This window comes from Bidens hawaiensis, unplaced genomic scaffold (genome assembly GCF_021521415.1).
Source record: "Bidens hawaiensis isolate Kalapana, Puna unplaced genomic scaffold, B.hawaiensis_p1.1 tig00023462_1, whole genome shotgun sequence".
In the NCBI taxonomy this organism is placed as follows: domain Eukaryota; kingdom Viridiplantae; phylum Streptophyta; class Magnoliopsida; order Asterales; family Asteraceae; genus Bidens; species Bidens hawaiensis.
In genome coordinates, this window is record NW_027493690.1 from 1 (window position 1) to 27816 (window position 27816).

The following is a 27816-nucleotide window of genomic DNA, read 5'->3' on the forward strand; positions in this document are numbered from 1 at the left end:
ATAGGGTCCGGTTCCTACAAAAAACGGGTAGGAACCGGTTCGGGTCCGGTTCGGGTCCACCGGTTCGGTTCCAGGAACCGGTTTCGTTGAACATCTCTATTCTCGTGTGTCACATGGGTTGAAAAAATTATTTTCAAGACATTAATATATATCATCATCATCATCATCATCATCGTACTCAGTATATCCCACCAGAATATCCCATCAAGACATTAATATATATGATTTATGAAATTTGCTTGTCTTCATTTTTTATTTTATTCCGTTTTAACATTAAGGTTCCTACGTAAATTCCATTAAGTTTTCATCTTTGATGTGTAATACTTTCAGGTTGTTTGTAATAAAGAAAATAGATTAAAAGGGTGTTATGGAAGATATTCTAGGATCACACATCAAAATAGCAACAACAAAGAAGCTTCTACGGTCTACTGACACTTCATGAAAGGAGAAGTCTTAAGGTTTATGTGGTTCAGAAACCTGATTATGTTCATGTTCTAGCGTGTTGTGGTCCATATACGGTATGTTGTTATTTTGAAACAATGAAGATTGATTCCATTTTTATGCTCATCTTGCAGCTTTAAACAATGATTATTGCTTGCGTTCTTTAGTGGTGTTTATGACTGTGGAATAAGAGTTGAATTGCTTGTGTCCGTTGTGTACTTTTGATCTATGCATTGAGCACTGTAGAGCCTTTTTCATTATGATGCTTATATATCCATATTTGATGGTACAGGGCTGGGTTTGGTTGGGTTGTAAACACAACTCACACTACATGTTTATCTGTACATGGACAGCCAACTTGACATCCATTTTCAAACTTGATAACAAAATTCATCATTTATGAAATGGTTGTGTCTTTGCAAGTCATGTGGGTAAATTGGAAAAGTAACTTAAAAGGACATAAGTTTAAAATCATCCAAAGTCTATATTAGGGTATTTTGTTTAGTTCTTTTCAGTGTAGGACCTAGATCATTTTCGTAAAAAAAATGTTAAAGAACATAGGTTTTGAGATATAGTTGACATGCCAATTAAAATTTTTTAGATAGTGTGTCCCGGGTCAACCTGACCTGGTCAAAACCCACCCAAGCTTACCTGTTTTGTATAGTTACCCGAATTTTGGATATATTGTATTTATACTATACATACCTTCAATTTATATACCTTTTTTTGTCATATAATGTTCTCTTAACTGTTTCATTTTTTGTAGGTATTTCGCTCTACGTTTTGGGAATAGGTCCGTGATCATATCTGCCGATGAAGGATATTTGTTAAGATACAGTTTTGAAAGTTTACACAACCAAACTCAAAAGGATAAGTTTGAAAAACGCATGACGCTTATCAACGGCAACGCAAATCCAGTTTTGTTTACTTCAAAGGGAAAAGTTTGGTGCTAAGATCAACTTATTTTTTTACCATGAGTGCTGAATATTTGTAAAGTTATTGTTAGCAAAACTCTTAATGATTCAAGTAGTTTGTTAAGGGTGTGTTTGGGATTGCTTATTTAAGTGAAAAGGGACTTTTTGCTAAAAAGTTTTATTAACTTATGATTTTTTTAAAAGACAATTTTTTTAAAGTAGTGTAATGGATTTTGAGGGTTATATGAGTTAATAGGTAAATTAAACCCATTAAGTTAATAAGTTAGAGATTCCTAACTTTTCAAAATCAATTTGTTTTGCCTTCATAAGTTAAAATCTATAAGGTTTAATAGTTTGCCAAACATTTTATACACCTTATTAACTTTTCAAAAAGTTTATAAATTAAAAAATGATGAAAAAAGGAATCTCAAACACCCCGTAAGATCAACTTATACCAAGAAGTATTTTAAAGCTATTGCTAAGATCAACTTATACAAAGAAATGTTTTAAAAATTGTACTATATTATTAAATATTTTTCATCTGTTATGTCTTACTCTTTACATATTTATTTGATTTATAAAATAAAATTTCATAAATCATATATATTAATGTCTTGAAAATAATTTTTTCAACCTGTAAAACACACGAGAATATAAGCTAGTATTTTTATATATCAGAATGAAGGGGAGTCTAATAAGGCATGTCGTGAAGAACAAGTTTTGGGGTAAAAACTAGTTATGATAAAAATTTGGAGAGGAAGGGTAAAGAGAATCTTTCAAGAATGATTCCTTTTAAAATACTTAAGATAACAAATCAGTAATAATAAATTACAAAAAATGACACAAAATCTATAATACCCTCGGTTAAAATTTCATAGGTACCCCACCCACCTGTAAAATGACGTCATACACGTCAAAATTAAACCCCCTTTGGCTAATAAAAAATAAATACATGAATATCAATATCAATTACGTCAAGATCCATCCTCCGCCTTCAAATCTATTGCTCAAGAATCATATACAAACGGATCTATAATTATATAAAGCATACAAATTTAATTGAATTCTGTTAATATATCCATGGATGATTACTTGAAAGACGACGACTTTTCACATCTCATCAAGAGAATCGGGTCATTTGTATCCGCCAAGTTATCCGAATTATTAAACACCCAGGTCTTAATTTGTTTCTCAATTTTCCCTAATTCGCTTGTTTCAGTGTTCGATCTTGATTATGTATATTTAGTTTGTAGCTCAATTGAAATCTGGGTTTGCTGTTGGTGGAAGTTTGATGTTTGTGAAGATAATTGCACTTTGATTAGGGCAATAATTAGGGTTTTTTAGCAACTTTAATATGTTTCTTTCAATCTGTATATGAATTATTATTATTATATAAACAAATTATTTCTTAAGTTAGTTAGTTTCTTATTGAAGATCATGATTTTTGTTAATATAGTTATCATCAAGGTTAGTCAATTCCTTCATCTCCTTGAATATCATATGTATGTATTATGTTTGCATCTTTTAGAAAACAAATAGTGAAAGAAATGAACTAGATGCAGGTTTGTAGAAATCTCTAGTCGGGCGGTAGGATGGGGACTAGCGATTAATCAGGATTAGCAAGGATGAGTCAGAATTAATCGGATTGGAATATTTATATAAAATTTTCAGTTTTATATTCATATACACACCATTTTGTAAATAATTTATATATACCCAAAAATTAATCAATCACTGGCCGAGTAACGATTAATCGCTGACTAGTCCTGACTTTTACAACACTGACTAGATGAGCTTGTATTCTAGACATAACATTTCAGTGTTTATAATCATTGTTGTTGTTGTTATTATTATTATTATTATCGCATGAGTGGCAGAACAATCGTCTTAGGCAAACTACATGTGAGCCTTTGAGGAATGATTTTACTTGTTGAAGTTGGCTCTTTTACTGTGTTAACATAATCATTTTGCTATCACGTTATTTTTGTTCATTACAGCTTTACAAATGGCCGGATAACCCTACGGGTTTATAATATTTTCAGATTATATGTACTTTACATGTTAAATGGGGATTTTGCTTTTGGTTTTATCTCATATACATTACTTGATGATTCTAATTATGTTTGTGGGTCAGTGATAAGTTTTTTTTTCCAATAGTTATTGTAGATTGAATTATTAGTTATCAAAATGAAATAATGTTATTACAAGTATCATTTATCTTGCTTTAAACTAGAAATTACAAGATTTGAAAAAGAGAATTTTGATAACTTTCTGCAGTTCTTTATATGCACAAGTATACTTTACTTCTAGAAAGATCTTATCAACAAAATAGTAAACAGTATAAAAAGATTATAACAAGTATCTTAATGTGATATGTTTATGTCGTTATAATTTTTTGGATTGTTACTTGTACAACAACAAAATAACACTTTGGTTCTTTTTTTTGTTGGAGCTCGTGTTAAAGCAATATAATTGGTTACAGGATTTACCATCTATTTGGAGTTTAGGGGTTCTTGTTGCTGCTTTAGTCTTTACATGTAGACTGTTGTGGGCCCCTAGTGATCCTCAAAGAAGACAACGTAAAGTTCAGACTCCCACATCGCGTAATCCTGGAGTCAACAATAGTCAACCAAATGCAAATAATTTACCATTGAGAATTGAAGATTCAACACCAACTGTTATCAACGAGTCGTTACAACATGTAAAGGTAAAGTACAAATTTTTTTTAAGCAGATGTTTGAATCGGTTCATGTTACTATTTTAGTAATTTTACTACTTCTTTGCAGCCCACTTTGGGACAAATAATCAGACAAAGATTAACTGATGGAAGGAAGGTATATCAATATTGTATATGACTATTCATATTTATCTTATCGATTGTGTTCTAAATGTGAAAGTAAAACATAAACGTTTGTTATTCTTTCTGGTGAAGGTAACTTGTCGGCTGCTTGGTATTATACTTGAGGAAAGCACTCCAGAGGAGCTTCAGGTTGTGGTTAATTTCGTACATTTTTTTCATTCTGAATATTATTGTTAGGCACTTAGGCCTGTAATGACTGAACGTCCAGTGAATAGTTCGTGAACTGGTAGTTCGTTAATTACAAACAAACAGAAAAGTGTATTCGTTTAGTTAAACGAACGAACGTGAAGACATGTCTGGTTTGCTCATATATGTTCATGAACATTCATTTACGTTCAACAACAATCGTACCCAATGAATCCCACAAATAGCAAAAGCTATTGGTAGTGTGGGATGTAGGCAAATCTAACCTCTATCCATGGGGATAGAGAGGCTGCAAAAGCCACTTGCTTACGTTTGTTCGTTTAAATTCGCGTGTGTTCATTTGTTCACCTTCATTTATGTTCGTTTCATTTAATTTTCTTTTGGCCCATTACAGATTAGTCTAGTATTAAAAGATTTTGTTATAATAACTTTTAGGCCAACACATTGTCTTAGCTTTTAGTTATGTTCATTCATATATGTTCAGTTATGTTCGTTCGTTTACGTTCGTGAACCATTTGTTTATACTGTTAGCGAAAGAACACGAACATGTTCATTTTCTTAACGAACGAACATGAACAAGAAAACACCATTCATGTTTGGTCATTTAATCGTTTGCTCGGTTCGGTTCGTGTTTTTTTTACAATCCTAATTATTGTCATCATCTTTAATTTTTGTGTGCGGTACTGTGGTAGAATCAAGCAACCGTTAGATCCTCTGTTTTGGAGATTCTACTGGAGATGACCAAATTATGTGATCTTTATCTCATGGAAACCGTTCTGGATGATGAAAGTGAAGTATGTCACGTTTTTACCCTTTATCCAATTATTATTAATTCTCTATTTTCTCATGAACTAATTGTTGTTGCAGAAGAGGGTTTTAACAGCATTGCAAAATGCTGGGGTTTTCACGTCTGGTGGCTTGGTCAAAGACAAGGTCAAACAGTACCGTTATATAATTGTTTGTAAAATGTTCAAATTACCCTTGTTTGAAAATAATTGTTATTGTAATTTTGTTGCAGGTACTCTTTTGTAGCACAGACATTGGACGGACTTCTTTTGTTCGGCAATTGGAACCAGATTGGCATATAGATTCAAATCACGAAATAAATTTTCAATTGGCGGTATGTTATTTGTTTTATTAAATTTTGTCCACTTTTTTACTTTTGAAAGTCAGCCCACTACATTTCATTTCCAATTTTAATAAATATTATCATAACAATAGACTATACATGTAGTAACGGTAGAAACTGTTTGGTTCTTATAAAAGTTTAGAGAAATATAAGGTTTGACTTTCAAAAGTCAACATGCTGATTGATATATGCATTTGCTGTTCTTTCTAACATGATTGTTGTATTTGTTAATGACAGAGGTTCATCAAATGTCAGCTTCACATTTCACCAATCGAAACCGAACGGATTGCCTCTAATGTTTTCAGTTCTTCATCGTTGGAACAGTTCTTTGGCGTTTGACTTTTGGTAGTCAAAGACGCAAATATGTGTCTCTCTCTCTTTTAGCTGTGTAGCTCCAATGTACAAGTATAATACATGAGAGATGATGTATGTGCAGTAGTTCTGCTTAACTATTACCATTTCTTGATATATATATTATTATAAACATGTTAAATGGATACGATTAAAAAAATATTAGGTGTCAATCCGTATAAATATCTCCATTCGCCAAAAGCATGGTTAAATGAAAATAAAGTCAATTTCGTTGAATTGGTTATATTTCACACACTAATCAGTTATTAAAGTTTTTAAGTGCGAAGATGGCGCAGCATGAATGTAACATGAAATTTATAGGTTTAGGTTTAATTTATATGGGTTCGGGTCGTGTTTGTGTCAACCCGATGGTCTATGGGTTGACTTGTTTAACCCGTTTATTTTTTCAAAATGTGTTTTATGTAAATAACTTAATCTGCTTTTGTACATTATTTTGTGTCAAAATTCAAAGATTCATAATATAATTGATGTAGTTTAAACTTAAACATAACTTACAAAAAAACATTAGTATGCAAAAAAAACTTTAAATTATTTTGTACTCGGATTAAACGGATCAGGTTGATGTCAACCTACCAATACATATGTTGCTTTTATGCTCACGTGACACAATTTTCTTACTCGTGTCAGACTGTCAGGGTAACTAAACCTGTTTCTATTCGACTCGAGCCAACTTTTGTCACTCAGCGAATTAGCGTGCATTTACGGAAATTTGATGATTGTATACATTTTTTTTTATAAAAGTATCAAATAGTAACTAACAACAATACCAAATTATACAACTGTAAAATAAACAAAATCCTATGAACATGACATCAATCGGCTAAACCTTTCAGCTTCATCTGTCCGACCAGCACTAGTCAAGAGTCTAACAATACTCGAATAATGTTCTTCGTTAACTTCCGATTTATACCTTTTTAACATCAAATCAAACACTTTACAACCTTCATCTACAAACCCACCCTCCTCACAAACACCCAAAACCACTTTAAAAGTAAACCGATTCGGAGCAAACTCGCGTCTAATCATCTCATAAAAAAGATCAACCGCCTCTTGATACCGAGCATTACACCCATACGCCTCAATAACTGCGGTCCACGTCATCGTTCCCTTCACATTAATCATCCCAAAAGCCCTCACTGCCTTGCTTACATCACCACAAGACCCGTAAAACCTCACGATCCCCGAACACACAAACGGAACCGACCCCAAATCTTTCTTCAAAACCTGCCCGTGAATCTCCCGACCGAGCTTCAACGCGTTAATCTCACCACACACACTCAACATTCTTGAAATTGTAACAGAATCCGGGAGGTGTTTTGACCCCACCATTGACCGAAAAACACCCATCGCTTCTTCAAAACACCCGTTTTTAACATATGATTCGATCATAGCCGTCCAAGAAATCACGTTTTTACGGTCTAGATTATCAAACAGTTTAACGGAATAACTGTAACAACCACATTTTGCATACATCATCATCAATGATGTAGTTATAGACACTTGATGTATAAAATTTTTCTTAACAGCAAAACAATGAACTTCTTTACCATGTTTTAAACTTTTAAGCTTTTCAATAACGGGAATAACCGTGTTAATCGTGACAACATCGGGTTTAAACCGTTCCTGTTGCATCCAAACGATTGACCTTAACGCCTGTTCAAGCCTACCATTTGCAGCATATCCCGACATAAGCGCGGTCCAAGATATCGCATTCCTTTCTTTTGACCTGTAAAATACTTTTCTACCCGACCCCATGTCGCCACATTTGCAATACATATCAATCAAACCCGACTGAATAAACAGCTGTTTTGAGTATTCTTTTGTTTTGATCACATAAGCATGAACCTCTTGACCAAGTTTTCTTGATTTAACATGACTAATAACAGGAAGGATCGTGGTTATAATAACCGAATTTGGGCATATGTTGTCTTTCACCATCCATCTTAGATACTCAAGTGCTTCGATTTGAAGCCGATTGTGTGCAAAACCGGCAATCATGGCTCCCCATAACACCACATCTCTTTGATCCGCACTAATTTCATCAAACACTTGATGTGTAAGTCTTGTTTTCCCACACTTAAAGTACATATCAATCAAACAAGTGGTTACAATCGAATCATCAATCAACCCGTTCTTAATCAACAGCCCGTGTGTCTTCAAACCCTGAAAAGGCGCCGACGCGCCACCCAAACTTTTAATCAAACACGAAAACGTATAAACGTTCAACTCAACCCCTAATTCCCGCATTAACGAAAACGTCTTAAGTGTTTCCTGATACTTCTTCCCACCCATAATAACATAACCTCTAAGTAAAGCATTCCAAGGGTAAACACTTCTCGTCGGCATTTCATCGAACACCTGGTGTGCATCTTCCACAGACTGACAAACAGTTTACATATTAACAAGCTTGGTTTTCAAAAACTCATTATTCTCAAGCCCGTTGATTCTGATGTGGGTGTGAATTATTTTCCCAATTGATAACGATTTCAATCGAACCACTGATGCAATAAGTTCAGAAAATGTGGTTGTGTTTACAGGAACCCCACGTTTGTCTAAGTAATCGAGTATGGTTAAAGCCTCTTTGAGCTTGTTTTGCTTGGCGAATCTTTGAATGTCTTTGTAAATGGCATTAGGGTTCTTGGTGTGCAGTGGTATGGATGCTGGGAATGCGTGTTTTTCTTCGAATTTTGGTTGTTTTCGGTGGGTTTTTGATGTGGGTGTTTGGAATTGAGATTGGATTTGTGTGAAAGATTTGATTTTGAAAGTGATGTGGGTTTGAATGGTTAGTGGGTTTGGAGGGAAAGGGTGGAGATGAGTGGTTGAAGAAGAAGGTAGGAAGAGGTTGCAGAGTGATTCCATTTTGGTTCATTCAAGGATCGATCCGGTGTATGAAGTTAACAAGATAAATAAATAGTTTGTTGTTGGTGCGTGCTCGGTTCGGCTCATTTTGACTCACGAAAGCTAGAGCTCTCGAGTTTAGCTTTTGAATTGTTTCTTCAAGCTTGGGTTTTTCTCGTTTATTATTAATTAGTTAATTGATATACGTTTTAGTGATTTTTATTTATATTTTGAGAAAAAAAAATAAATATGCCTAGGCTCGACTCAAGTCCGTGTAGTGTCTCGAGCCAAAGCTCAGCTGTGAAGTATGATAAAACTAATCCATAGAAGTTTAAAAGAGGTAAAACTTACAAATACACAAGGCAAGGCTCGCCTCTTGATCTCGGGTTCGATAATTAAACGAGTTTTGTTGAGGCAATGGCTCGGCTCGACTCAAGCTATAAAAAGCTAGGCTCTTTGCCTCTTTTTGAGTTTTCTTTATTAATATGATATTGAATAACTCGCGAGCGGATAAGCTTGACTCATTTTTGCACTCTAACTGTCGTGCGTGGCTGGTATAATATTAATATCCGGAAAGCGATTAATAAGTACGAAATTAACAGGTCCAAGACAAATAAAACTTATAAATAGACAAGGCTCAAGTTTGGGCTTGATAGTTAAATCATCGAGGCTTGGGCTCGGTTCGAGCTCAAAAAAGCTAGACTCGATTCGAACTTTTTAATATTATTGATCAAGTATCGAATAGCTTGTGAGTGACTTGGCTTCGCTTGTGTTAACAAAAGCTTAAACCCTTATTTTAGAAGTTCCAACAGAGTCGACATTTGAGCCTCCTGAACTTAACAACGCATTACCGAAGCAGCAGCTTATTGGTAATGGAGGTGGTTTGCCCCATAGATGCTCAGTTCACCCACCAAATCTCGCTTCTACTCGAACCACCCTCACCTGCACAAGTTCAGGAGTATTTTGATCAGCTTACGAGACGTAAACAGTTTAAAGAAATTCAAGTCAAACCCACCAACGACCATGGAAAAGGTAATCTTTTTATGCCTTTTAGGCAACTTAATACGGTTTAGAGATAACCCATTTTATTATTTGTGTGTGTCTTAATGTCTAGTACTGTTAATAAGCAAAGGGGGTTTATTTCAATCTTTGCACACCAGGTGTTTGATGTATTGCCTCAGAGACAAAAAATGTCATTTTTTTTAATTTAATGGTACAAATGTCATCAATCTTGTCACATGAACGGCAATTAATTATTAATCTCAAGTTTTGTCATTTAATCTCAAATTATTATAAATGATTATTATCAATTAATCTCAATCGTCCTCACTTGTGATACACTTCCAGCCACTTCATGATGTTTATAACTTTCTTTTATGTTAATTCCGTCTAACATAATGAGCATACAGTTGAACATTATATTTAAGGGTGAAAATGAGCTGAGCCACTCGTGAGCTACTTGAGTTCGGATTAATAAATAGCTCGAAATGAGCCGAGCGTTTTCAAGCTCGAGCCTCATATATAGCTCGTTTAGTTATTGAGCCCGAGCTCGAGCCTTGCATGGGAAGCTCGTTAGGCTCATCGAGCCTTAATGAGCTTTGTATATTTTTAAGTTTTATATCGTTTTTTACTTTTATGTATTATATTTAAGCTATTTAAGCATACAGGTGTTTTTGCTGACGTGGACTTTGAAGAAGAGGACCTTGTTTTGAAGGACCAAATGCTAGTTGGTATGCAGCATTCTTCAAATAAGGTGGTTCAGTTTTAATATTCAACCATTTATGATTTATTCATTTTTCTTACCTTTTTATTACTCTGTTGCAGATAGATTGTCTTGTATGTGGTTGCTGCTTCCGTTTTATCGGGTCAGTAGAAGTTCAAATTGGAAGAAAGTTGTATCTGCAGAATTTAGGCAGTTCAAAAGATGCTTGCTTTAATGAAAAATTAGAATTATTAATGAGTGAAAAATTAGAATTGCCTCATTCAAAGAAGTTTCCATTGCCTGCGGTTATAAATTGCCCTGGTGGATGTAAAGAAGTTTATTATTGTAGGTGAGTTGGTAACTTGATTTGGTCTTATTTTCATTATTAGTTAGTTACATCATCATATATTCATGTCTTTATTTCTTTTAAAATAATCAATCGAAGTTGATGAAAATATGAAATATCACTTATCTGAAAATGGGTCAATGTGCGTTATGTTAATTCGTTTACTTCATTTATGCTTGTTAAGTTCTTAATTTACTTTGTTTGTTATACATTCATTTTATGTATTTGGCTCATTACAATTTAGGCTAGTAATATGAAATTAATATATCACATGTTACTATGTAGTTTACTTCTAATAAATATTTACGGCCCAATGCTCACCTTTACCTTTAATTGTTGTTCGCTCGTTATCTTCGTTCATCTATGTTAAGTTATGTAAATGTTGCTCGTTTGTTTTTGTGAACCGTTCATTATGTGATTAACAAATGAGCACGAGCTGACAAGAACACACTCATTTTCTTAACAAACGGAAATGAACTAAAAATATTTGTTCGTTTAATTGTTCATGTTGGGTAATTTATCCGATTAACTTTAAACCCAAGTTTTTGCAAGTAATAGGCCGTTTTAAATATGAGCTAATTAGATTCCACTTATTTGTAGCAAATCATGTGCAGACGCTGATTGGGATGCTTGTCATTCTTTACTTTGTACTGGAGAGGGATCCAAATCATTAAGCAGTAAAGCACTTTCAAAGTTCGTACAACATGCTAATGGTAAGGGTGTAAGTGTGTAACATAATTTACCATATGTATACATATTTTGTCCTATGTTTTCCTTCTTCTCCTTGATTTCTAAGTTTTTTATTTCTTTCTATCATCTTTCTTATCAGAGACGAATGATATTTTCATCCTTGCTGCCAAGGTAAGTTCCTTCTCAAAGTCTATCTCATTTTTGCAAAATCATTTTATTTATTTGTTTTATAAATATAATATCATTTGAGGTTAGTTTTGTCATTTGATGTATGCAATTTTATGATTACATATATGTAAATTGGTTATTACAAATATATGGAAATTGGTTATTACACATATGTAAACTTGTGATTACGTGTGTGCAATCACAAAATTACATATAGTAAATGACAAAACTACCCTTAAATAGTATTAAACAAATAAAATGATTGGTTGTATCAGGGGAGGGTTCTAGGGAGGACAGGACACAGTTTCTTGTGAGAACAGGAAGAACAAAATGAATCTTTCATTTTTATTATCTTAAAAGTTTTTATTCACTTCTTCTAATAATCTAAAAACATATAAGCAGAAGTCTTTTATTTATAAAACTTACACATATGCAAATCATGTGTAGGTCATATTTCCAACACAGTACATGTGCAGGTAAGGGCTTAAAAATGAATTAAAAAAAAAACATATGAACAAATTAGTTTAATGGTTATTTCTATACATAATGTAGACATTAGTATGTAAGAAGTAAAAGTTTTTAAAATTATGAACCACTGATAAAAAAAACATTTTAGGTCTGTTCTTTTTTGTTCTCGCAATAATTTAGTGTTTTTGTAATGGACCTCTCCCTATATATTCTTAGCCAGCCAATTATTATGTAAATTAGGAATAGATTATAGTTAGTTATTTAGAGATAATCATTCACGCCCTGCTTGCGGTGCGCACATATAATGTATATATGTGTGAACCCTTGGTTGGGCAAAAGTAAAATTGCACTAATTTTGACGTTATTTTACTAATCACGTGAAAATAACGTTAAAAGTGGCGGAAGGTTAATTAGGCATCATGTGGTGGCGTTGATAGCCGAAAGACAAGGGCACATGCACCAATCAGCCGGTGTCCCGATGATTGAGTGTTATGTGTCTTATGTCCAAGGCTTGATTCGAAACTACTATCGAGCCGGGGGTCTCACCGGAAGCAGCCTCTCTATCCCTATGGGATAGAGGTAAGGCCGCCTACATCTTACCCTCCTCAGACCCTACCATAGCATTGCTATTGGTGGGATATACTGAGTACGATGATGATGATGATGATGATTTAGAGATAATCATTGTATTCATTGTGTATATCCTTTCCTTATTTCTTGGTTGTATTCTTCCCTATATATAGGGTCATTGTTTATCAATAATAATCATCGATACTTTACAACCATAATCACTTTCATGGTATCAGAGCAAATGTAGGTGTGTAAAAATTTAGGCGTTTGGTTGGTAATATATTGTGAAGATAAGTGGCGGTGTGTAGGGCTTCAACCCAAAACGAAGGAGGTAGATTCGCATGAATTAAGAGAGCCCGTATAATGTCGTTCAGGCGGCGAATCATACGTTCTGCCCTTCCATTTTGAGAGGATGTTTGAGGGCTAGAAAAACGGAAAAGCAAGCCGTTTTGTTGGGCAAAAGTTTTAAACACTAAATTGTCAAACTCACCCCCTAAGTCGCATTGAAAAGTTTTTATTTTGTGGTTAAATTGGGTGAAGATTAATTGATGGAATCTGGCAAAAGTGGGAAAGGTTTCGGATTTTTATTTTAGGGGGTAAACCCACACGAAGTGTGAGAAATTGTCAATTAGCACCATATAATACTTGTATCCTGTTTTACTCGTGATTGGCGAAGTCCATAAATCGCAATGAATAATATCAAAAGGAGCAAAAGTAAATGTATTAGACGAATAAAAAGGCAATCTTTTACTATTTGAAAGTTGACAAGAATTGCAAAGATTGTGACTTTTGTCCTTATTACGTTGAAAATTAAAACTACGATTTAAAATATCTAGAACTTGCGCCCCGGGATGTCCTAGACGATCATGCCAAGGTAAGTTGTGGAAAGCAATAAAGGTGGCTTGAGGCGGCAGTTGAGGTGGCATGAAAGTATAAAGATTCCCGGTACTGTTGTGGCGAGATAGTGTCTTCTTAGTTTTGAGGTCCTTCAAAGAAAAACCAAACGGGTCAAATTCGACAGACGCTTGATTATCACGAGTAAAACGTCTAACAGAAATAAGATTTTTAATTATTTGAGGGCTATAAAGGATGTTTGGGAGTATATAAGTTCGGTTTGGTAAAGGGTGAAAGCCAGTACCTGATCCTTTAATTGGTAAAAACATACCATTACCTACCAAAATATTACGACATACAGGAGTAGAATCAGGGATAACGATTTTACCTTGGTCTTTAGTGACGTGAGACTCGGCCCCTGTATCCATAACATCTGAGTTCCAAGCCATATTAGGAGAATTAACCTGCATATTAGCCATTGCAGCACTCAAATCAGTTGGGCAGAGGTGGTTATACATGGGCTAGTTGAATCCGGGTGGTGCAAACTGAGCCTGAGAGTAACCGGTGGCCGGAGGGAAGCCGGTGAACTGAACCTGAGGAGCCGAGGGTGGGTCGGGTTGCTTGTTGCCAGACCATTGCTGCTGGGTCGGGTAAGGACATGGTGGAGGTGTCCACCAAGCCCAATTAGGAAAAGAAGACGGTTGTCCCTGATAGGCGGTCCATGGGGGCTGTTGCTGAGATCTGCCCCGGCGATTGGAAGCCCCGCCTGTGCCTCTGCTGCCACGACGATTATTGGTGGAGTAGGAAGCTTCAGATTGCTGGTTGTTGGATGAAGAGCCGGCTGAAGGCGGCGCTGCAGTAGCAGCCAAAACTATATTCTGTGAGCCCTTCTGAGCTTCAATCCGGATGACTTCGTCATTAAGCATAGTGATAGCCTGGTCCCAATCAACACCCTGCTGATTAATTAGAGAAGCAGTGGTGTTATATTCAGGTGGAAGCCCGCGAACAAGCTGAAGAACAAGCCGTGATTCAGAGACGGGCTGATCAACACCGGCCAATTGGCTGGCTAAATCGGACAGCCGTTGACAGTAGTCGTCAACCGAGGAACATGCTGTCAGTGTGAGATTACAAAACTTCGTCTCAAGCGCCGCAGCACGAGCCTTTTTGTTGCTTAAGAAGATCTTCTCGAGCTTTGTCCAAGCCGCTCTAGCCACAGTTGTATCTATAAGACGTTTCATAAGATCATCCGAAACGGTGTTGTAGATCCATTGAAGAACCAATGCATCGAGTTCTTTCCATTGGGCGTATTCGGAAGATGTGGCGGCTGGAGGGGCTGATTCATTGATATGGTTTGACACCTTATACGCAACAGTATGAAGGCGAAACAGTTTTACCCATGCCGAATAAGTAACCTTCGTTCCGTCCAAAGTCCGGATCTTGGATTGAATGTTCGACACGAAGTAGGCAGGATGAAGAGGATCGGGTTTGTTCGATGATTCAGCCGCGGTTTCTTTCGTCATGGTGATGGGGTCGGACGTATCCGGTGAGTATTAGGGTGGGATCGAGAGAAAAAAAAAGAAGCAAAGAGAAGGTTATCAGATTATGGCTCTGGTACCCAGATTACGAACACTTACGTGTGTTCGGCTGTGCGTGTTACCCTAACACATCAGCTACTCAGCCTCATAAACTTCACAATCGGTCCATCCGATGTATTTTTCTCGGGTATCCACCTGACTTTCGGGGATACCGTTGCTTCGACCCTACCACAGGCAAGGTACACATCTCCCGACATGTGACCTTTGATGAGCACGTGTTCCCGTTTACACTTCCTCATCATCCTACCTCATACAATTTTTTGGACGACACCACCCCACCTGGATTCACATTCCATTGGCCCATTAACCAGCCCACACCCAACATTAACCTGCCCACACCCAACCCGGTCACGGCCCCATACCCGTTCACATACTCGCGTCGTCCTCGTCTTGCACCACCTTTGACCAACCCCTCTACCACCATACCAGCTTCGGCCCAAGCCCAGCCCCATCCTATCCAGCCAACCGGTCCGATTACTAACCAACATTCCATGACAACTCGTTCCAAATCCCAGTCCAACCCTTTATCTATACACAACACCATCTCCCTTTCCCCGGTCCCTACTTCCTATGCCAAAGCCCTAACTGATCCAAATTGGTTGCATGCAATGCAAACCGAGTATGCGGCATTACAGGATAATGAAACATGGGAGCTTGTTCCACGCCCACATGACCGTCCCGTGATTCGTTGCATGTGGTTATTTCGGCATAAAAAAATCGGACGAATCATTGGAACGTTATAAGGCCAGGTTGGTGGTTAATGAAAATTCACAAACAGTTGGTGTCGATTGTGATGAGACATTTAGTCCCGTGGTCAAACCAGCCACTATTCGCACGGTTTTGTCTCTTGCTGTGTCAAGGACTTGGCCTATTCATCAACTTGATGTAAAGAATGCTTTTTTACACGGGGAACTACATGAGACGGTTTTTATGCATCAACCACCCGGTTTTTATGATAAACGTTTTCCTAACCACGTTTGTCGGTTGAAGAAATCACTGTATGGTCTTAAACTAGCACCGAGGGCTTGGTACACCCGTTTTGCTAATTTTATTACCTCCAAGGGGTTTCGTAGCAGCACCTGTGATAAGTCTTTATTTGTTTATCAACAGGACCCGTCTAATATTGCGTATTTATTATTATATGTTGATGATATAGTCCTCACAGCTTCTAATAACCGTCTCTTAAACAACATTATTGGCACACTCTCAAGGGAATTTGCCATGACTGATTTGGGTCGTCTACATCATTTCTTGGGAATAAAGGTTACTCAGCAAAAGAATGGTATTTTCTTGTCACAAACCCAATATGCCAAAGACATAATCACCCGCGCTTCCATGTCCTCGTGCAAACCTTGTTCAACACCGGTTGATCTTTCATCTAAATTAAGTGCTACAGATGGAGCTCTATTTTCGGATCCGACATTATATCGGAGTCTGGCGGGTGCACTGCAATATTTAACTTTTACTCGTCCAGATTTGTCATATGCAGTTCAACAGGTGTGTCTCTTCATGCATGAGCCTCGAGATCCTCACTTTGCCTTTATGAAGCGTATCATCCGTTATTTGCAAGGAACAATTGACTATGGTATACGGATCATGAGATCTGATTCACATGACTTGGTTGCCTATTCTGATGCTGATTGGGGCGGTTGCCCAGATTCGAGACGCTCGACATCGGGTTATTGTGTCTTCCTTGGTGACAATCTTATATCTTGGTCTGCTAAACGTCAGCCTACTGTCTCACGATCCAGTGCGGAAGCTGAGTATAGGGGAGTTGCAAATGCGGTTGCAGAAATGACTTGGATTAGGAATCTGCTGCTCGAACTTCACACTCCTTTAACGCACGCATCAGTAGTTTTTTGTGACAATGTTTCAGCGGTCTATTTGTCCAATAATCCGGTTCAACATCAAAGGCAAAACACATAGAGATTGACATACACTTCGTCAGAGAGAAGGTTCGTCTTGGGCACATTAAAGTTCTTCACGTCCCATCCTCTATGCAGTATGCGGATATATTTACCAAAGGATTATCTCGTGAGCTATTCCAATCATTTCGGTCCAACTTGAGCGTCTGTCCTCCGCCCGCTCAAACTGAGGGGGTGTCTTAGCCAGCCAATTATTATGTAAATTAGGAATAGATTATAGTTAGTTATTTAGAGATAATCATTGTATTCATTGTGTATATCCTTTCCTTATTTCTTGGTTGTATTCTTCCCTATATATAGGGTCATTGTTTATCAATAATAATCATCGATACTTTACAACCATAATCACTTTCATATATATGTATAATGTATGTATGTGTGTGTTCATTTATAATTAAAAGAACTACTGTGGCAGGGTGTTCATTTATAACTAAAAGAACTACTGTGGCAGGCAGTCTAATGCATATAAACTTATTTATTACATATGAGTGACAAATCATTGAATTCTTTGGGTTCCATTTGCAGGCGATTTCTTGTACGGTTTTGAAATACAAGAAGTTGAAAGCAGCAAGTAATAAAGATAAAGACAGAGAGAAAAATAAACTTTCTGATGGTTTAGATAATCACAATTTTAGTCTTCTTTTGAAGGCTTGGAAGCCTATATTAATGGGATACAAGAGGACGTACATGATACTTATTTTCCTTTTTTACACTTGAGAAATACGCAATAACTTTTAAATTTGTGTATATATAGGTGGTGGGATTGCATTGCTTTGCCAGATGATGTTGATGCTTCTGATGAAGCTTCATTTAGAATGCAAATAAAACAGTTGGCATTTGAGGTTCGCTATAAATATATTCTGAATAATATTTGTTTTGTTAATATAGTTTTCTAAAATCAAGCATACTAATTAGTACATCTGTTCAAAACATCACTTTTAAAGTGAAAATAGTATTCACTTTGAGAAATTATTTGAATGCACTTTTGACGACTTATGAATCGTTTCAATTAATAATCGAAAACACTTGATACTGAAGCGGATGATCAATCAATTAGCAACATACGTCACATGTTTACTTGATATTATTATTATTATTATTATCATCCTCATCCTTAATGTTGGCTGACCATTAGTTTGACTTTTCTAGTCACTGGAGCTCTTGAAGGCGGGGATACTGGATGAAGAATGTTTGCCATGTATCCTGCCCTGACACATGCTTAATCTTATATATTCATACAATCATCTAACTCACACTTTTTTTTAAGCAATAAACATGTTGCAAACTTTTACTTTTGAAACACCACACATTATTCGTTGTTTTCCTTAACCCTTTCAAGTGTTCTCCTTAGAAATATACGGGAATATTATTGGCATGTTTGAGCTAAATAACCTGTAAGTTATTTAACCCATAATTTTATACCAAAATGTTATATATTTTTCATGTATGAATAAACCTTTCGCATGTGACAGTGATTTGGTTGTAGCATCCCCAGTGGAGGATTACTTTTTGTACATAGATGATCTACCAGAAGCTGAAAAGGTGTTTGAATTTTTTAAACTAATAATATTAAATTCTATTTTGCATGATTATATATCTTTTGTTTATATCTTATTGGCAGAAAAAAGTTGTTGAAATAACAGAACCTTTTCTTGATGCTCTTGGAGAGGACTACTCAGTTTGTTGTGAAGGTAATATCAGTTAATCAAAAACACTTTTTAACATTTATTTTTAGATAGTTAGTGCGTCAAATATGATTACAAAAGCTATATTCTTACTGTTGTTTTAATTAGGTTTTGTAATTATTTGTTTTATTGGCAGGTACGGCATTTTTTTCTCTTCAGAGTTGCATGAATCATTCATGTTGTCCGAATGCTAAGGCTTTTAAACGAGAGGAGGTATTTCTTTTATAATTTTAATATTTATCTTATTTCAGTAAATCTTCTCAAACAAATTTAATATTCGTAAGTGCAATTGCAATTGCAGGACAGAGATGGGCAAGCAACCATAATTGCCACTAAACCCATCAAAAAGGGAGAAGAGGTGATGTATTATTCCTCATTCCATATATTTGTTAACTTCTTTTTCCTTCTGAAACGTAGTATAATGTGACAAAATGAAAAATAAGCTCCTAAATCATACTGGAGAAGTTATCTTTAGAGGCAAATTTTATCTTTCAATAAAAAGTGAAACTTTTAAAACAAACTTCAGTTAGTTTAACCAAACTGGTCATTTATAATCAAAACTGCCATGCCATGTTGATGAAATAATTCACATTTCACACAAAGATGTCTTTTTATTTGATTGTTTAACACAAAAATGTGATTTTGCATTGCAGGTTACCATATCATACATAGATGAAGATCTTGAATTGGAAGAGAGACGGGCATTGCTTGCAGATTATGGCTTTATATGTAAATGCCCGAGGTGTGTTGACGAAGAGGCATAGTTCACAATCATCCATTTTCATATAACATCAAAGATGAAATCGTAACAGTTTCTGCCTCCTGAGTTTCCAATATGATAGTGTTTTAGCAATTTTGACGGTTCTTGTCTTGTATTAAGGCAAGGAATGGGATCATTTAGTGTTATTAAGTAGTTGCTTCATCCATTGTATGCCTCTAGTAGAATTGTTTTTAAATGTTTACAAACTCATATTTGAAAAATATTGAATTCAAGCACCCGAAACCAAATTTTCTAGACGTATTTTCTTCAACTAATGTAGTTTGGTTGTTCTCCTATTCGTCCGACACTTCATTGGGATTTTATACATTATGATATGCCGGTCCCACTCAGATCAGTCGCTTTATCAAATTGTTATGGTTGGACCTAGTTTCGTTATAAATATAAGACCCTTTATGATCGTCAATATTAGTTGTATTTGGATTCGTCTTGATCCAAGGCCTACCTAGTGGTTGCTATGGATCCATTTTGTGTAGTACATCCTTTTGTCTTTGGTTTGGGAAGTGTGGCATGCTATACATGGTTAGATCAGATTAAGGGAACTTTAGGGTAGAGTCGCACAAAAACCAAAACCCGGAACTGGACCTGAAAAAAAACACTTCGAACTGGTTTTTTTATACCCGAATTTTAATTCCCGTACCCAACCCTACCAGTAGGGTACGAATAGGGTATGCATTTTAGTACTAAAACCCGTACCCGAACAAGACCCGATTTGTACCCGCTAATACCCAAAAACCCGAACCGGTTTCATGCACGAAACAGGGTTTTTCCAATACCCGAAACCGGGTTTTTCATATACCCAATCTATGCCCGAAATTATCCGAAAAATAACTGGAAACACTCGAAAAATACCCCTAAAAAGTGCAACCCCTAAAAAATTCTAATATGTACCTGAAAATTACCCGGTCGAAAATATGGTTTTTTCAATACCGGGAATTAGGGTATTCAAATACCCTGTTAGATACCCGACTCGAACCCGATACATAGGGTATGGTTTTAGAGGCAATACTCGGACTCGGACCCGGGCCCGACCCGGGTATTGCTAATACCCGATTTTCCAATACCCGATCATACTCGAACCCGGTTCATACCTGAACACCTTATTTGTACACCACTACTCATGTGGATTTTGTTTGATGTGGATGTTAGTTGAAAATGTCATGTTAAATAAAGATGATTAAATATTAAAAGGATTTTGAACACTACATATTTTAGTTTTAATATGTCAACGTGTTTATATAGTTATGTTCTTTTTTAATTGTACTAAAAAAATCCAAATTCAACCAAAACCGAGCATCTTATGTTGTTTATATATACACTGTATGAATTAAGAATTTAAGATAGTTATGTTCATTGCTTTAGTTGTACTACAATTCTACAAATCAAAACTCATCCAAAACAAATTTGAATTACCAATTCAAATTTGGTTTTGAATCGTGTTATGATGCTATCTATCATCTGAATCGAATTCTAACAAATTATAAAATACTAGCCAGTTGCCCGCGCGATGCAGCGGTGAACTCACCGGTGTCAGTATATTTATAACCTCGAAACGATATGTGCGTAACCCAACGGTGGTATGCATTTAACGTGGCACCGGACGCGTAACCAGTGCCAGTAAGCACGCCACACAACGCTTACACGCGAGAAATCCCGTATGTATAAATAATGTCATACGCGTAACTGATGCTTGAGTAATTGGTGGCGACAATCAAGAAACACAGATGAAATGTACAGTAATTTTAAATAAACTACTTTTTAACCCAATATGTTTTGACGGACCTGCTCAGACCCAATAATGACCCGAAACCCGTTTTGACATGACCCCTTTCGATCTAAACCCATCCCAACAAGAAATAAATTAACCCTTTTTGTATTAACATGTTCCAACCCTAACCCATTCCGACACCGTTAGCCGAACTTTCCCGACCAGTTGCCGGTAATAACTGGTAATCACGTAACATGTTAGTTTTTTAAAAATTAATAAACAATAGCAATATCATAATCAAATTAAAGAGAATAAAATACTCGTTTTTATGGTGTAATTTTTTAGAGAAAATATTAACGTGTGAAAAAGTTATGGCCGTTAAAAAGTCACAGGGTAGTTAGTTTTTAAGGAGGGGAAAATGTGAAACTATTTAATAAATTAACTAAATTTGATTGAAGTTTAAGGACTATTATAGTAAATTATTCTTGAATGAGCAAAGACAATATTACCCTTACATTTATAAAATTCTATGCATTATTACTTGTAAAATATGCAAGAAGAATGATACCTTTTAAAATTTAAGAGGTCATGCACTCTTATATTATATATAGTATAGATATAAAATCAAAGTAAACAATTTAAATTCCAAACTATACTCAAACAGTGACATGATAAACATAAATATTCAAATAACAAATCCCAATTTAAACCCAAGAATACATATTCAACATCACTTATAAATACCTCCTATTTTATTTTCACCATCATTCATCATTCATATCTCCCTCCAACAAAACTTACAAATATGAAAACCATTAACCGGAATATCCTCTTATAACTACTCCTCCTCCACCTCTTCATCACCGGAATATTCCCAATGACTTCCATCCATCACCATACTCACCATTGCACCATCACCACCACCACCCCACTCCACTGTTGCATGCCACCGTTCCCGCCACTACCACCACAACAAGAAGAAATTGATCCAAGATACGGCGTTGCGAAACGATTAGTCCCATCCGGACCAAACCCAATTCATCATTGAACCAATAATCAAATCTACGATATGGGTTTTTGTTAAAACTTGAAATCTTGGATCCCCATATCGTTTATTCGATCAAACTCATTTGAATTCCGTCAATTCGTTTCAATTTCAAAATCCTCTGTTTCTTTCTTTTTACAATTAGTAGCAAAAACAAGTATGGAAATAATGAAGAAAAATATTAGTACTCTTTATTTTTTTTTCTTTTATTAATATGTTTATAGAAGTATAGGTTTATATTTTGAAAATAGTATTGGTGATTTTATTCTTATTTTTTTCAAAATAATAGTATATGTATTTATATTATTCGTTAACAAGCTTTAACTTAAGGGTGTTCAACGAATCAATTTTAGAGTTAGTCGAGTAGAGTTATTCGAATATTAAAACTTTGAATTGAATCCAAATTCGATTTGGAAAAAAACATATTTGAATTATGTTCATATTGATTCGGTTCCATTCTAAATCAGTCAAGGAAACAATTTGATTCAATTCACTTTCAAAACTATAGCTTGTATTTTTTTTAACATGCAATGAAATACGATTAATAATGTATGTAAATGTTAAATGACCAAAATTATTGATGGTTTGAACAAAGTAATAAAATAACAAGTTTGGGTATACACATTCAACTTTATAACACTATGGGCAACCTTTCTCAAATGGTTGACCATGTCTTTCTCTCTTCCACGTTAACATTCTCTTCTCTTGGGTTTTGTCACATCCACACCGAGGATGTCGGTAGTCTAATGGGTTTAGATTATATAATTAAAGACCATTTAGTTTTTTTTTCTATCATTTTCTAAATCAGTTAAGTATATGCTTCAATTCATATATATTCCATATAGACGCGGCAAGTAAATAAAATAATATCAAATTAACTATGTCTTTGTCAAATTTGGACAGAATAGCTTGAGATGAATTTATATTTGTCGAAAAGTTAATATTTGAATGGATCTTTGTTTAGGTGATGTTTTTGAAAGATTATTAAAGTTATGAAAGAGAAATCCAAATAACGTAACTAAAGTTAATAGAGTCGTAAACCATAAATCAAAATGTGACTCAAATCGTAGCTTAAGTAGCCAATCACAATACGTTATATAGTTTGGTATAGGCGAAAACAAAACATATAACCTGTATGTCACAAGGAGAATCGGATTCGGCGTGATAGAAAACTACTTGCAAAACCAACACTGGTTAGCCTCGTCATAAAGAGAGAGGCCTCTCTATGACCAACCTTCAACATGAGAAGCAATACAAATGAAGGGAGAAGATTGTAAGACGAATTGATCTTTTTAGATAGAATTATGTCATACCTCATTTTGTACTTTCTTAGACTATCTGGACTTGTGGGATTTTACACATATGATATGCTCATTTTGTACTTTCTTAGACTATTTGGACTTGTGAGATTTTACACATATGGCCGGTCCCACTTGGATGAGTCGCTTTATCAAATTGTTATAGTGGGACTTCGTTTAGTTATAAATATCAGACCCTTTATGATCGTCAACATTAGTTGTATTTGGATTCGGCTTGATCCAAGGCATACCTAGTGGTTGCTATGGATCCGTTTCGTGTAGGACATCCTTTTGTCTTTGGTTTGGTAAGTGTGGCATGCTACATGGTTGGATCAGATTAAGGGAACTACAGGGTGTTACCCCTTCACCTATGATGCATCTTAAAATGTCATAGCATTTACATTACGAAACTAAAGATTTTGTTTCGAAGTGAACCCTCTACTTGGCATTTCGTCTTAACGACTTATTATAACAATTTTATATAAGATCTACAAGACATGTGTCTTCTATAGCTAAGAAGGCTGCTATTAGGTACATTGTTAGGACCGTTTTGATGGTCCCATTAACTCATTAACAATATCTAACTTTGACATCATATCCTTTCATAACAATATCGTATGGTCCCATATTTGTTCTATCGTATGTTCTTACATCATATCCTTTCATAACGATATCTAACTTTGACAAATTTTGTCAAATTTGGAAACGCGAAAACTAATTACTAGAATTCAAATTAAACATCTAAACGTGTGAAATATAATAATAATAATAATAATAATAATAATAATAATAATAATAATAATAATAAAACCCAAGTTTCACATGTTTTTATGATTAGAACATAATCAATTAGTAACGAGAAAAACATGAAAAATGTTCATAAGTCAAGGCTGCTTAATATTCAGGATGTCCGACTAGTTACGCAGTTTCCATTCACACATCCAATAAGCATGTAACTTTAGACGATTTAACATTATACCCATTTTAAATATATAACACTAGTTTCCCTTTTTACCCTTTTAACTCATATCATATCTCAATACTTCTATGTCAATCACACATCATTTCCTCATATTAAAGTTCGATTTTTGTTGATCGTCAAATAAAACTCTCACCTTTGTGGTCAAACATTTTTCAATATCTCCAAATCAAATCATTTCACTAACCACTTTACTTCAAATGTTTTTGACATTTTTCCATCAAGCAAGATTCTATTCTATTTCAAAAACCTTATTTTCATCATAATCATATCATCACAATTTTGACTTTTCATGATCATCAAAAAGACCTTTTCTCATGTCCAATTCAACCCATTTCATCTTCAAACATTTTCTCCAAACCTAAACAATGCGGAGTTCTAAATTCAACAACATTGCATATAATTCTAGATCGAATACCCTCATTTTGGTTGTATCTATTCTTTGTTTAATCCTCTATATTTCTTCATTTTGGTTTTCAATTCTTTCCAACACAAGACCCTCCATGCACCATGACCTTTCATCCAATGAGCCCACTTCCATTCATCATATTATTTTCGGGATTGCCTCTACCGCGAAATCATGGTCTAGACGTAAAGAATATGTTAACATGTGGTGGAACCATGATAACATGCGAGGTTGCATCTTTCTTGATGCTCCATTAGACAATGACACGTTTCTCGATTATGATTCGGACATGCCTCCTATTTGTATCTCCAATGATACCTCCCGGTTTGGTTACACGTGGGATGGTGGCCTCCGGTCAGCCATTCGGGTGGCTCGTGTGGTTTCGGAGACCGTAGCATTAAACCATAAAAATGCTAGGTAGTTTGATTTGTTTAAGATTTTTATATATCTATGTTCTTTTTTCTTAAATTGTGTTTTGTTTTGGTGTAGGTGGTTTGTGTTTGGGGATGATGATACCTTATTCTTTCCGGAGAATCTCGTTAAGACATTGTCGAAATATGATCATAATCTATGGTATTACATAGGGTCGAAATCCGAGAGTTATGTACAAAATCGACATTTCTCATTTTCTATGGCGTATGGTGGGGCCGGGTTCGCAATAAGTTATCCGTTGGCTAAGGTTTTGGCAAAGGTTCTTGACTCGTGTTTGGAGCGATATGCACATTTGTATGGTAGTGATGGTCGGATTTCATCGTGTTTGGCTGAGCTCGGTGTTGCAGTTACCAACGAGCCTGGTTTTCACCAGGTAATTTTATTAATCACCCTGATCCCATTGATTAGCAAGGGCGTTATTTTAATGGTTATTTTGTTAACTTTGGCTTTTCTTGTATTTATTGGTTATTTCTATATTTAACTAGATGGATGTCACTGGAGATGCATTTGGATTATTGATGACACATCCAATGAACCCATTGGTGTCTCTCCATCACCCGGACCGCATTGATCCGATTTTCCCAAACATGACGGAAACAAACGCTTTACGTCATTTATACAAAGCTGCGAACCAAGATCCTCATCGGATCTTGCAACAAACCGTATGTTATGACCGTTGGTATTCTTGGACAGTGTCAATATCATGGGGCTATGCTATTGAAGTTTTCGGGGTCCATGTTCTTGTACCCGATGTACTTCGTACTCCTGTTACATTTCAACCGTGGCTAAAGAATCGTGTTTTTAACACGTTTTTTAATTTTGATATGCGGCAACATCACCACGAACCTTGTAGAAGACCGGCCGTGTTTCACTTGGATAGAGTGAACTCGACGAAAGATGGGATTACTAGCATTTATAGAATTATGGAAGAACAAAATTGCACATATGGCATGTCATCTCCAAGAAGAATCAAAGAAGTCAAAGTATATTCCCAAAAGTTAAATCTAGACATAAAACAGGTAAAGTATTTCATATATATAGACTATACATATACATAACCACATAATCTAAAAATAATAATAATATGTGAATAATAAAAGTTATATGTACTTTCTAAGTTCCAAAACAAACAAGACCATTAAATTGACAAACCATATAAACGAACCCCAAACCGGCCAAAAATTCCACCAGATTTCTTTGGTTTGGGCGGTTCAGTTGATTTCAACGGTTTATAAGCACCCTTGTCTACTTAGATGTGACAATTCTTGACGCTACTTGAAAAACAACAAGAACAAGATACACAAATAAGTAGGTTTGAATTGTCACGTCAAACATGTTAATTAGCCCGTGGTAAGCGGTCACACATAAATTTGTCTTTTAAAAATCAAAAAGTTGAGTTTATTAATAAAACTCATGATGTTTGGGTTATTTGTGAACAGTTGCAGGCGCCTAGACGACAATGTTGCGATATATTGCCTTCATCATCGTACAATTTAATGGAAATCAACATCAGGGCGTGTCATGAAGAAGAGCTGGTACATAAGAAACCATAGGATCGATCATTTCGACTGTGGCCCTATATACACCAGAGACGGATAATCGATCAATGATAAGTCGTGTACACATGTAAAGATAGAGAATTTCTACTTGCACTTAACGCAATGATCGATGATAAGTTGTGTATTGGTTTTAGTTCAACATTCAGGGTCGTTAGTTCAACCTGATCACTGACTCGTTAGTTTGATCTCCAATTAGATTATACTTGTAGTTAATAGTTTGTTTAGAATCCAACTGTCATATATGTATAATCCAATACCTTTGTACAATATCTAAAACCTAACACAGATACTACCATGTTGTCTCCTTGTTTTAACTGAATTTATCAAAATTATGTACATGGAAGGAGGATAAAAAATCAGATCAAGACTTATATATATTATTTTCAAAACTGCCTATTGCACTTGTCTGATTAGTTTTTGTAAATTTTGTATATTAATGACAGTGCTAATAGATGACTTGTCATTATTTGTAATTAACTATTTAGGTTTGCATATTACCATGATCTATCACAAAACACCTATGACTCATGGTGAAATGAAGATTGCCCCTTACAAATAATATATATATAATGCATGGCAGCATGAACATATATTTATTTTAAATATTTTAAAGCAACCCATCAATGATCCATAAGTAACAATAAAATTTATTAAAGTCCATACATAGGATGCCTAAAATGACAAACTTTGTAGAGAAATGGTAAATCTTTGTTATTGTAAATGTATGAATCCCAAAGATATTCACATCAAGCTTAAAGAGTTGCAACCCAAAGTCCCATCAAGTAGGATTAATGGCATCCAAACCAGTTAACACAACACGAAGTTAAGCTGGTTTGGGTTTGACTTAATCAGGTTTGTGTCATAAACATGTCAACACTTTTATGACATGATAATATGTTCAACCTACCTAACCCGTTTATGACACGATTA

General features: G+C 35.4%; 5 protein-coding genes across 5 annotated transcripts; 4 read left to right on the forward strand and 1 right to left on the reverse strand.

Annotated features, from left to right (window-relative positions):
- The first annotated feature begins 2331 nt into the window (after positions 1 to 2331).
- Positions 2332 to 6082, forward strand: LOC143567622 (peroxisome biogenesis protein 22-like). The gene is made up of 8 exons (XM_077053994.1): positions 2332 to 2531; positions 3838 to 4062; positions 4142 to 4189; positions 4288 to 4344; positions 5052 to 5153; positions 5227 to 5292; positions 5378 to 5479; positions 5726 to 6082. The coding sequence occupies exons 1-8, from the start codon at positions 2436 to 2438 to the stop codon at positions 5825 to 5827; spliced, it is 798 nt and encodes a 265-aa protein (XP_076910109.1). The 5' UTR covers positions 2332 to 2435; the 3' UTR covers positions 5828 to 6082.
- A 510-nt stretch (positions 6083 to 6592) lies between these two features.
- LOC143567629 (pentatricopeptide repeat-containing protein At1g71460, chloroplastic-like) lies at positions 6593 to 8866 on the reverse strand. The gene has a single exon (XM_077054000.1). The coding sequence runs from the start codon at positions 8204 to 8206 to the stop codon at positions 6659 to 6661; it is 1548 nt and encodes a 515-aa protein (XP_076910115.1). The 5' UTR covers positions 8207 to 8866; the 3' UTR covers positions 6593 to 6658.
- A 526-nt stretch (positions 8867 to 9392) lies between these two features.
- On the forward strand, positions 9393 to 19728 carry LOC143567623 (histone-lysine N-methyltransferase ATXR2-like). The gene is made up of 14 exons (XM_077053995.1): positions 9393 to 9730; positions 10366 to 10451; positions 10523 to 10749; positions 11347 to 11459; positions 11576 to 11607; positions 17522 to 17679; positions 17751 to 17838; positions 18146 to 18194; positions 18336 to 18390; positions 18469 to 18538; positions 18618 to 18687; positions 18818 to 18894; positions 18983 to 19039; positions 19335 to 19728. Exons 1-14 carry the CDS (start codon positions 9571 to 9573, stop codon positions 19443 to 19445), a joined length of 1353 nt encoding a protein of 450 aa, XP_076910110.1. The 5' UTR covers positions 9393 to 9570; the 3' UTR covers positions 19446 to 19728.
- A 5264-nt stretch (positions 19729 to 24992) lies between these two features.
- LOC143567630 (uncharacterized) lies at positions 24993 to 25808 on the forward strand. The gene is made up of 2 exons (XM_077054001.1): positions 24993 to 25312; positions 25385 to 25808. Exons 1-2 carry the CDS (start codon positions 24993 to 24995, stop codon positions 25806 to 25808), a joined length of 744 nt encoding a protein of 247 aa, XP_076910116.1.
- LOC143567624 (uncharacterized) lies at positions 25791 to 26605 on the forward strand. The gene has a single exon (XM_077053997.1). The coding sequence runs from the start codon at positions 25813 to 25815 to the stop codon at positions 26383 to 26385; it is 573 nt and encodes a 190-aa protein (XP_076910112.1). The 5' UTR covers positions 25791 to 25812; the 3' UTR covers positions 26386 to 26605.
- The last annotated feature ends 1211 nt before the right edge of the window (positions 26606 to 27816 follow it).

What these genes read in the sequence shown, in the direction of transcription:
- LOC143567622 (XM_077053994.1), top strand. Translation starts at nt 2,436, where the DNA reads ATGGATGATTACTTGAAAGACGACGACTTTTCACATCTCATCAAGAGA. An exon ending in GCACTCCAGAGGAGCTTCAG is followed by an intron (nt 4,345 to 5,051) that starts GTTGTGGTTAAT and finishes GTACTGTGGTAG; the next exon opens with AATCAAGCAACCGTTAGATC. An exon ending in AAATAAATTTTCAATTGGCG is followed by an intron (nt 5,480 to 5,725) that starts GTATGTTATTTG and finishes TGTTAATGACAG; the next exon opens with AGGTTCATCAAATGTCAGCT.
- LOC143567629 (XM_077054000.1), bottom strand. Translation starts at nt 8,206, where the DNA reads ATGCCGACGAGAAGTGTTTACCCTTGGAATGCTTTACTTAGAGGTTAT.
- LOC143567623 (XM_077053995.1), top strand. Translation starts at nt 9,571, where the DNA reads ATGGAGGTGGTTTGCCCCATAGATGCTCAGTTCACCCACCAAATCTCG. An exon ending in GTTCGTACAACATGCTAATG is followed by an intron (nt 11,460 to 11,575) that starts GTAAGGGTGTAA and finishes CTTTCTTATCAG; the next exon opens with AGACGAATGATATTTTCATC. An exon ending in AGGCTTTTAAACGAGAGGAG is followed by an intron (nt 18,895 to 18,982) that starts GTATTTCTTTTA and finishes TTGCAATTGCAG; the next exon opens with GACAGAGATGGGCAAGCAAC.
- LOC143567630 (XM_077054001.1), top strand. Translation starts at nt 24,993, where the DNA reads ATGCACCATGACCTTTCATCCAATGAGCCCACTTCCATTCATCATATT. An exon ending in TTAAACCATAAAAATGCTAG is followed by an intron (nt 25,313 to 25,384) that starts GTAGTTTGATTT and finishes GTTTTGGTGTAG; the next exon opens with GTGGTTTGTGTTTGGGGATG.
- LOC143567624 (XM_077053997.1), top strand. Translation starts at nt 25,813, where the DNA reads ATGGATGTCACTGGAGATGCATTTGGATTATTGATGACACATCCAATG.